The sequence below is a fragment of the Amblyomma americanum genome, chromosome 2 (assembly GCF_052857255.1).
Source record: "Amblyomma americanum isolate KBUSLIRL-KWMA chromosome 2, ASM5285725v1, whole genome shotgun sequence".
NCBI lineage: Eukaryota > Metazoa > Arthropoda > Arachnida > Ixodida > Ixodidae > Amblyomma > Amblyomma americanum.
The window spans coordinates 16,988,506-16,999,492 of record NC_135498.1 but is presented as its reverse complement, the minus strand read 5'-3'; the positions used below and the strand labels follow the sequence as shown (position 1 = coordinate 16,999,492).

Here is a 10,987-nt window from a genome sequence, read left to right as displayed (position 1 = left end):
TCGCTAATTAGGGTATTCAAAGGTGCTCGCTGTTACTCTCGTCATGCCTAGCGCCCACACCACGCAGTCACACGTAACTGAATGTCTGTCTCGCCAATTTCGTGAATCAAGTGACAACATACAAAATTCGCCGTTGCGAGCACCAGTCGAACACAGCCGCTCCTTACCGCAGGCGTCGGCTACAAGCTGCGCATAGCACAAGGGGCCTGGCGTCTTCCGGGGTAACGATATCTTCGTCGTGACGCGCAAAGCGGTGCACGTGCCACCATCGAGCAGGACGGGGACACGGAAATGGTCATCGCGCTCAACACGCTCAAGCGCAACGGATTCGAAGCCATGTTCCGCGAGCTGGAAGACAAGAGTGCAGCGCTGGGCATCCAGACCATAGGAGTGACCGTGGCCCACAATGAAAGACGCATACATAAAGTAAGCTTTGGAAGAGGGCGGCTTTCTCGTCTATTCGCGGGCGGCGCACAATGCACACTGAAACGAATATTCGCACCTCTTGCGAGCTCGATTACACGTCGTTCTTGGATGTGACAGATGTATAGTAAAAATGAGCTTGGTTTAGGCTTAAGCGAAAATGCCGTGCGCTGCCAACCTTCCGTTTTTTCCCGCTATTTTTTCGGCTATCGCCGAAAAATAGATAGACACAGTGATAGACTACTCTGTATGAAAACGCACTTGGTAGTCGAAAAATAGATAAACAGAGCCAATAAAACTCTGACTGAAAACTCAATTGTAAGCATTCTATTTTTGTATACTACAAGGAGACCATCAACATTTTTAAGACATCCTAGATTAAAGCTTCAGCCCTTCGATGTAATGCATTTAGAATGAACCAAATTTAAGCTTAAATCGCAAGTGAAGAAGTTTAGAACTTGATGAGCCTAAAAGAATCGGATGTATGAATTTTTTAGGTAAATCATGCAAATTATTCTTTCGCTAGCATTTGAAATGATGACTTAATAAGCGAATAGGGCCACGTCGGCTTCAAGCTTCCTCTGCAGTGCACAACGCCAGGCAGAGGTGGCGTTCATGACGTCATGCACGGCGGTGGCATACGGCTTAAGTGAAGAAAATGTTGTTTGAACAAATAAAACAAATGTCACCGAAGGTAAAGCCCACGAAGGCGGCACCGGTCAACACACAGAAGCATGTGTACAAAATTAGCGAAAGCCTGAAATTAAGGCACAAATGACATGATCACGGGGTTCTCCGCATTTTTTCGAAGCTGTGAGGAAATTTTGAAATTTATTCGGCCATTACATCGCCATTTTAAATGCTAGTGAAAATTACTTGTGGACTGTACCTAGAAGCTTCATACCTTCGATCATTTCATCTCGCAGGATTCTACAAAATTCACCTTCCGTTCAAGCCAAAATGTGTTAAGCTGCAACCTTCCACGATTTGTCATCCTTGCTTTTTCGCATTTTCTTCTCTGCAACAGAATATATAACCTCTGGGCTGAAGGTCCCAAAGATCAAGCTTACGAGTCAGAAAGTAAGTTATTCTGCATTTTCCTGGCACTCTATGACGCTGAAAGCTGTCTGCAACATGCATGAGTTTGACCATGCGTATGTCGCTCGGCATATTATCTGCGTCGAGTGAGAGATGTGCCACGCATCCCGTACACTGCCTACATACTTGTGTTCTGCATGGGTGTCGCAGGTACGCACGGATATCTCGTGCACAAACCATTGGCTTATTCGCGTAAAGGACGTTCCACAATGGTGGCATGTAGCCGCATTGTTAAATAGACAACACCCGTCTGTCAATGGTTAACATTGTTATGGTGCAAAAATAGTGAGTACACAGGATGTTTTACGTAACATGAGCCAAGGAGTGAAAAAAAGAGCGGAAAACGGGATCTATTTCTTCCTTTCTTCTTTCACTCCCTCCTTTATCCCTGCCCTCACGGCGCGGTTCGGGTGTCCACCGAGATATGTGAGACAACTACTGCGCCATTTCCTTTCCTCAAAAAAAAAATTTTCAATTTTCAACCGCAGTTGGATGAAATCAATGACATTGTTCTTGGATTCATGCGGCGCTCCTGAGAATATTTTTTATATTCCGGTTAATTTTCGTAATTAGCTAAGATGAATTACGCAAAATTTCCAATATTCATTTCGGGGCCAGTTCCGTTTTGTTAACTTGTAAAGGGAGTTCAGGAACAACCGATCCAGTTTTTTTGTGTCAGAGGGCATCCTGCGCTGTCCTTATCTCCGCATGTAAACAAAGCCCATGAAATATAACAAAACACCACGTGACCGCGCTCGTGCGCTTAGTACTGCGGCGCTCCCAACCATGTTCTGAACGAACAAACCACGTGCGCTGAACGTGTCCAAGTGAGCGGCCTTCGCTCAGTTCGACGAGTTGCTCCAACAAGTTTCACACATTGTCTCTTTAATCTCGCCGAATTCGAAGCATTTAAGACCGCAGCGAAATTCAATGTTGTCGAGATGCCGGAGCATGTACAGAAGTGTTCCGGAGAAGAAGAATATTACTGACGACACCTGCATTGCACGCTGCGAGACTTCTTCAGAGGGATGTCGCGAGACAGATCGAAAGAATGTGGTGTCTTGACCCTCCGTCCGGTCTTAATACTTCAGGTCGTCAACTGAGCGATATTAGCATGCTCTCGCCTCATGTGACCCGGAAAGAGCCGCGGAGGTGGCAGCGCTTTCGGGCTCTGATACAGAAGAGGCTGCTCTACCAGTGGCGTACGCCTTTCCTGTTCTTCACCGGCTGGATCCTACCGGTCTTCATCGCGTTCACTGCGCTGGGCATAGTCAAGATCAAGGCTTTCCAACTACCGGTACAGTACAGGTGCGCATTTTGTCGTTGACGCCATTCCGAGCTCGTCGTAGCTACGGCCTGATCGTGACCGCACAGTACGCCACGCGAAGCGCTGCCATGACAGCGACGCTAGCGACCTCTACGCGCCAGTCGAGATAGTGTTAGGAGGTGCAATCCTCAGAGAATGCAGCATCGTTGCAGTTGGCGTGCGGTTCACGTCGTCGCCACAGAGCTTCTAGCTGCAGCTATCGTCTAGAAAAAATTAATCTTTTTTTTGTTTTTAAACAAACATCCGCAAGGTTGTTGTTATGTGCACTATCTCAGCGACCACTGCAGCACTGAAAATTTATTCCTTGCACCGTAGTGCCAGGTGTGCCAGGTGCGCACATCTGGCGCTACGAGTAGTCTTCAGTGTTTGCCAGGTTTGAAACGTACCGCAAAATCCAAGGCTGCATGCAATTTGAAATAAAAGACAGTACGTGGTTACCAGACATCGTTATGGTTTTCTTAACGAGTGCAATCGATGTGATACATCAACGAGCATGACTATTTTTTAGTCTATATTCTACTGGTGACGTGCACAATGAGTTTAGTTTGGTGCAACGATTGCTGAACTTTCGAACCCAAATGATAAAAACTACTGCTATGTGACGGACTAAATAGTCTACTCTTGTTTCACTGTCGCAGGCACATCGACCTCGATGCCGCCACTCTTGTGAGCGATAACAACGGCCACTGAGAACTTTTATTCAGGAACACGCAGAAACGGAGGCATATTTGAATTACAAGATTCTCCTGGAAAGCGCGAACGTGCCACACATCGCCGTCAACGATGCCCTGAGGCAGCTTCTGATCCTCTTCGACAAAAAATTTTTCAAATACGTGACGTACTACGCTTTCGGCTGCATCTTCAGGCGTACAGAGTAAGTGACTCGCTGGTTAAACAAGAAGGAGCGGAACGATTCGAAGCGTCACACGCGGAGCCGGGAAAAATATACGGCAGGGACTTAACGTAATTAAACCCAGTAGACGTCCGAAAGTACGAGCTTAGTTTGATTAATTCATGGTTTTGCTTTGGTGGGTGGTCGGCACGTGTGACGACGATATTAGACGCAGGTTAAGCTCTGGTTGGCATTAAGCTGATCTGATCTGTTGGGCCGCAGATGGAAGTTGGTGAAGATGACGATGTGCAATGCAAAGCGCGAGTTTCTGTTGCAGTTTGACGCGAGGGATGATCGTCTGCGGCGAGAGTATAGTGTTCTCGTGCAGTGGCTAGTGAAGCTGATCTGTTCGCGCCGCTGCCGGTTCGAAACCCAGCCGCGGCAATATTTATCTGTTTATTTACTACGCAATAGCGTATACAGCTCGTTCGGTCGAAAAGCCGTCGGCGTAGTAGTAGTAGTCGGCACCACTTGTCGGAAATAATGGGGGATACGTAAAAAAAATATGTCATGAAATTTGTGGTTCTAGTGATTGATGACTGATTGCTGCGTGATAGGAGATGGCGAATTACTGAAATCATTGTGTATACTTGATAAATTAAATAAAAAAATAGAAAGAGGGGGTCAAAAGTGTCAAAAAACTCAGAATAAAATCCAATGTTTGATTATACTAATTAATATAAATTAAAGTGCAATTGATCAATTAACTGAAACAATTAAAAAATGAAAAATGCGTTCAAAGGTGTCAAACTGCTCAGAATGGAAAGCCTAACGCACTACGCTATCGCATCATACCCTTAAGGCACAGCTTAAGACTCCTCTGCAATTTTCATTCATTCATTCATTCATTCATTCATTCATTCATTCAAGGTCAAGGCTTAAGCGATGGATTGGCTTTTGCAGCTTTGGTAGTGAAGTAAAGCTTTCGCTCTAAAACGAATCTCACACCGTAGAGCATGGTTCAGTGTGTTGAAACCGTTCAATATATGATCTTAGCATGATATGAGGCGCCTCACAATTGCCTTCACAATCAAAGCAACAAATATTTCCACGTAACCGTTCAACATGTATATTTCGATGTGCATTGCCACAGGGATGTCATAACGCGGAATTCTGAAAACCGTCGCGCCGGTGCCTATCAGAGCGGGAACCTGCGCTTAAGCGCTGCAGGTTTGGAATATTCGCTTGGTGTCCTTTTAGGCACAGCTGAACACAACGAAACAAATATTCGCGCCACTGCCAACTGGCTTTCATTACTGGTTGAAATGCTGCAGATATGAAGAAGTATGCGTATACGCATTGGCTTCAAAACAAAGAATAAAACAAGTAAAAGTACTTTCAAAGGCCTCAACCGACTTGTCAGTTGTACAAGTAGTGCCTTTTTTCTCGATAAAATAGGCCACGTGAAGTTCTCCGCTATTGTGTGCTTTCTCTTATCTTTTATCATATACTCTTTATGCCGCGATTAGGATAAATGCGCACTGCGCTTATTAGAGGCAGTATGTGCTCCCGCACCTTTTCATGTTTCTAAGTCTCTTATCGCATGTAGCAAGTCGCACGTATCCTGCGCCTCAAGCCTTGAGTTCCCGCGCGGGCTCCTTCCTATCCAGTCTGGCGTTCGCTGAGTCCCGAAACGCGATGCTACGACCAGTATCACATGAGAGTTGGACTAACCGAGAGACGCACGCTAGTGTTGCGTTCCTTGTCTCAAGATTGCGCCTTTTTCTTCCCCCTTCAACTCCACCTCTGTATCTGTCGGAGTCATTCAGGTGTCCAGTTTCAGTGAAACAGCTTCAACGTCTTTCCTGCCTGTAACACCTGCGCTTCAGTATGAATTGTTTTCTTTTGTTTCGCAGTCCTAGGAGTTTTATGTTCAACATTTTGATGCTTTGCTCTCTTTCGCGTAAGTGAGAGTGATAAAGGCCCTTGCAATTTCTGTTACAGCATTTCTTAAGCTCCCATATCAAGATATAGCAGCACTTCGGCATCGCAAACGCATCAATGCAGACGGGGGATATGTTTGTGTCACAGTGAGACACCACTCACTGGGAAACTTCCATAGAAATCTTAATGCACATTAGACAGCGGTGGAGGAGGAAACATTGATTAGTTCCAAAAAAAAGAGAGATAACCTGAACCTTGAGTCGACGCTAGGTGGTCAGAAGACGTTGCTTCGTGGTGGCCTCGGTGGCTCAGGACAAAATATCTCAGCTGTTTAGACATGGCTGCCTAGCAAACTTAAGGAAATGCTACCCTTCATTTCCGGCCGCGACGCTTATTGAGTTCCCGTTTTCACGGGCAAGGAGGCAAGCGCAGCAGCTCGGCTCACATCCAAACAAACCCCTCGATCACAGCACCGCCATGCCTCACTAAGAGGCAAAGCACCATATGCACTCCTCCGCACTCCATTCTAGACCACTTACAAAGCACGCACTGGAGAAAACACTTCAAACCAACTCATTACTATCCCCTGAGTTTGCCATCTTGTTCCACTCCTCCCTACTCCCTCCGTAGTGTACAACCTGCAGAGCCAACCCCCTTCCCCCCTTTCTATCACTAGATCTGGGAATTCCCACACGCAGTCTGAGTCCCACTCATTCACACTGCCTCCCCAGCCTTTCGGGAGACCAGTGGTCTGGCCATACGAGCTCTAGTTGTAGCTGGTCGACCGGGTCAGGCTGGAGGGGAAGGCCATAGGACTGTTGGACTAAGGAGCCCTCCCGGGAAATTATAAAGTTTGTTCTCTCTCTCTCTCTCTCTCGGCTGAAGTAAAGTACGCCACAGGGTCGCGAAGACACGGTTCCACTATTCTTGTTCTCGTAACCATGTCCTTCTACTAATCGACGCAGGATCGAAATGTGGAGCAGCCCGCTCAGTGTGATAGCAGCCAGCATACAGCGGAACCTGATCGACACAGCGCTTCTGCGTCAGCAGACAGGCCAGCCCAATAGTCACATCCGGACAGGCGTCTCGCTCTACGCGCTGACTGAGGAAGAGATACACGTACGTACCTTCTAGTGTTTATCTATGTTCTTGTAGATGAAGTAGATAAGGCCCACAATCATCATCCTCATCAATCAGCTGATTTAAGTGTACTGTACGATAAGACATCTCCGGAAGCCTGGGGATCCAGAGCTGACATCGCACAGTACACGGGCTTCTAGCATTTCGCCTCCATCGAAATGCGACCGCCACGGCCGGGATCGAACCCGCGTCTTTCAGGTCAGCAGCCGAGTGCCATAACCACTGAGCCACCACGGCTGAGCCATATTTCAGCTGATCCAAACAAGATGACCAACCACGCGATTGAAGAAATCCCAACTCGCGAAGCATGTTTCTTTTTTTTTCTGATCCTTTCAAAATACGCTTCATATTTTCCATCCACACCTCGACGTCTCTCGTGCAGACGTCTCCGCAGCCCTTCTAGAGACAGCTCCTACATCTTGGCAGTGTTATGCGGGAAAGAACACTTGCATCACTTTCAGCAAGCTCCATTGAGAGTCTGTAAAGTATGGCTATGCTGATCAGAGCACTTCCACTTTTGAAATCAACGTGAAAGAACGCGGAGACGCTGTACACAGGACGGCCAGGCGATAAGTGCCTCTCTTATCGAACGACTCAAATATCATCTCGATGCTCGATCTCGAAGAATTTGATGTTCCGCTGCGTCGCCTCCACTTCATCCAAATAACATCCCTGCTTCGTACTCCCTTCCTTCTCTCGTCAAAACCTCGTGCAGGCCGATGTCAGGCAGCGTGACCCTCTGAGCGACCTGAAGTCGCTCCTGGCGCACACGTGGGCCTACTGGGGCGCCATGGCGTCGGTGAGCTTCGGCCTCATCATGTCGTCGTTCGTGGTGCTGCCTTCGCTCGAGGTGTGCAGCGAGGCCAGGGACCTGCAGCTCATGACGGGCATGTCGGGCTTCCTCTACCTGGCCACGCACTTCCTCTTCGACCTGGCCTTCTACCTAATGCCCATGACGGTCATCTACGGAGGCTTCGCGGCCATCTTCCAAGTACCCTCTGACACGCTGGGTGAGGCGCGTGTTTATATTTTGCCTAGCCTTACAGTATATGGCCCGCCGCCACGGGGCAGCCCTAGATGCCCTGATGAGGCATAGATTATTCCTAGTCTCTATTGGCATCGAAATTCGGCAATCGAGTAGTACAGCAGCGTCAAGAGACAAGAATAACATATGCTATAAAATGTTTGTCCTGGCGCCGTTCACTTCGCTTTCTATGTTTGTTTGTTTGCTTGTTTGCTCTCTTGCTTACTTGCTTGCTTCCTTGCTTGTTTGTTTGTTATATATTTGTTTGATTCATCGCGTTCAATATCGGAATGCGTTGCAGTAGTGACTGCATGAAGGAATATAAAAAGAAATTTGTGAAAGATATAAAAACGTACATTTGTCACTGGGCAGGTGGCTGGACTCATTCGTCGTTTTCTAAATCAAAGTAACTAAAAGAAGACAATTTATGGCGACTTTCGGATATAATTTTACATTTATTACGGAGGCAAGGCAAGGAAACCGCTTGCCTTCGCCCAGCAGTAGCTTTAACAAGCCGTAAATTTTACCTATATGCCGTAGGCGTAAACTGCAGGAGGTGTGTTTCTGGTAACGAATATCTGTAAAATTTTACAACAGGTAGATGCGAACAATCCGTGCAGAGTTTTTCTTATTTGATGCTCAGACGCATTGTATGCTTTCACACCAGTTTCCCGCAGCAGCAAATTTGTGTCCGTGCTGCAGAGAGCACCCTCGAGAGCTGCCCTGGACCTGCCTCACCTGAAGAAACAAACAAACAAGGGTGTCCACGCCTTCGTGACCATACATGCCATACATCGCCACCTAGAGCGTGTACATTTCATGCATCAGCGCGTGGGTGGGACGAGATGTGGAGCTTTAGAGAATTGTGGAAAATCAGTGATGTGCGGAGGTTCATCCAAGCTGATCAAGTGAAGAAGTTGGCGCGGAACAACGAGGACAAGCGAGACAAACAAAGACGAGCCCCCGTCTTTGTCTCGCTGTCTTTGCCGCGCCAACTTCTTCAGTATGCATATCAACCAACTAGCCCAACTTTCTGCTCTCCTGATCAAGTGAACTCGAAGAAGTGGTAGTATACAAAGATGGAGTAACCTCGTCAGAATACGTGGGCTACTCTTCGAGCTCCCGCAAGAAAACAAACACCAGAGGAAAGGCGCTGAATTGCGTCTGCACCCGCAAGCGCGATCGATGGGAATTCATCTCTGTAGCAATAGAACACGGTGTTTTACGGCATCTGCTATCTTCATTTCCTCTCCATTAAGCTATCAGTATTCTTCCATGAATAATAGTGCATTTACACTGCAGTGAGCATTGCACGTCCTTCGATCTGTGTTGCTTGTTGTGCAGTGTCGCTGATACTCATCGTGTTGGCGTTTGCACCCGCGGGCATACTTCTTCCGTATTTCGTCTCGGAGCACACTTCAGACGGAGGCACGGCGTACGCGGTTGTCCTCGGACTCTTTGCCATTGCAGGCAAGTTGCTTTTTTAAAAGCCCGAGAAATAAGTGGAGTTGTCCGCCGCTCCATTGTTGGGAACTCCACTTACAGAGCCTCAATATTCGGCTCACACCTTTTTCTTTAACTTTTAACTTGCTGCCATTTAATCCCCACGCTTTTCATTCGTAAGTGAGGCGAGCTCCACAAATAAATTGATGTAAACGTAGGGAGTGATATTCGCACCATGCTCGAATATATAGCCATGAACAAGTCCTCAACGATGCCAGAAATATGAATGTCATTACATGCCATGATGCTCAATATGCCGGATATTCGTACATCGCCATTTTAGAGCGAAAGCTCTACTACGCTAGTCCGGACCAAAGTTTCGGTGCGTGTTGCCGGAGCCTCGAGCCGAGTAGCATAATAATAATAATAATAATAATAATAATAATAATAATAATAATAATAATAATAATAATAATAATAATAATAATAATAATAATAATAATAATAATAATAATAATAATAATAATAATATAATGGGTTTTTTGGGGGAAAGGAAATGGCGCAGTATCTGTCTCATATATCGTTGGACACCTGAACCGCGTCGTAAGGGAAGGGATAAGGGAGGGAGTGAAAGAGGAAAGGAAGAAGAAGGTGCCGTAGTGGAAGGCTCCGGAATAATTTCGACCACCTGGGGATCTTTAACGTGCACTGACATCGCACAGCACACGGGCGCCTTAGCGTTTTGGCAACGGCGTCCCTAGAAACCGGATCTGCGTCTAGAAACAGGTAGTCGCTACGCCGAGCTCCGCGCTTTGCCGCGATGTAGCTGGATCCGCTGGATCGCTAGGCTAAGATCGTATATAGACGTGCACTAGTTAGTGTGGTTAACCATTATGACGTTAGAGTGTAGTAATGAGCATAATCAGTAGTAAACATAAAAATTTTCACATGTAATACATCATTAGAAAGAGGAAATTTAGCCTATTTAAGCAACACTAATTATACCGATTAATTACAGTAACTAATCAGTTTATATGTGTCTTGCTATAGCAACGAATATTTATTTATTTATTTATTTATTTTTATTTTACTACAAGGGCTACACACGTCACGTGACCTTTAAGTTTACCTTCAAAAAGAGATTAACGAAATGTAATAGCAAAGGGTGAACAGATGACGTCATATACGGCGTCACGCAATGTAAGTCACGTGACTTAGCATGACGTCAATCGGCACGTTGAAACGGCGCCTACCCGAGGCTGCTCTCGCCACAAACGGCGGCGACATGGACGGGAATGAAGACGCAGTCGTTTCGACGAGCTCCGATGCTGGCACTTGCGTCTAGTTGCCCCACTCATCAGAGCTTTCTCTCTCTAACCAGGTTCAACAGTAGTTAAATCACAGCTAATTATTTAGAGCGAGGGCTCTACTTCCGATTTCGATGTGGATGAGACAATGACCTTCAATGCCTCACAAGGTCAAACTGAACTTAACTGCCTGGTGGTATGGCCCAAGCTATGGTAGTACGACCACGTGATCATATGTCTATGACAATTGAGTACCTGACTTTGACCTGATTTGACACAGTGGAGAGCATGCTTAACAGAGCTTTCGCTCGTGTAACTTGGTCCAAGCCAAGCTGAACCACAGCCATTTTTTAAACAGGAAGTAGCCTCCTTTGAAACCTTGCCTCTCGTTCTAACTGCTGCACTTGCTTCACCATTCCAGGCCCCGGCAGTATCATCGGGTTCTTATT

At 46.5% G+C, this 10,987-nt stretch overlaps 1 protein-coding gene across 1 annotated transcript; it reads left to right on the top strand.

Annotated features, from left to right (window-relative positions):
• Positions 1-3,501: 3,501 nt before the first annotated feature.
• On the top strand, positions 3,502-9,275 carry LOC144119555 (uncharacterized). The gene is made up of 4 exons (XM_077652137.1): positions 3,502-3,722; positions 6,590-6,743; positions 7,480-7,774; positions 9,133-9,275. The coding sequence occupies exons 2-4, from the start codon at positions 6,597-6,599 to the stop codon at positions 9,273-9,275; spliced, it is 585 nt and encodes a 194-aa protein (XP_077508263.1). The 5' UTR covers positions 3,502-3,722; positions 6,590-6,596.
• The last annotated feature ends 1,712 nt before the right edge of the window (positions 9,276-10,987 follow it).

Bases quoted from the DNA above. Each gene is read 5' to 3' on its own strand.
- LOC144119555 (XM_077652137.1), top strand. From the start codon at position 6,597: ATGTGGAGCAGCCCGCTCAGTGTGATAGCAGCCAGCATACAGCGGAAC. The intron at 6,744-7,479 runs GTACGTACCTTC...AACCTCGTGCAG, and splicing joins TGACTGAGGAAGAGATACAC to GCCGATGTCAGGCAGCGTGA. The intron at 7,775-9,132 runs GTGAGGCGCGTG...CTTGTTGTGCAG, and splicing joins AGTACCCTCTGACACGCTGG to TGTCGCTGATACTCATCGTG.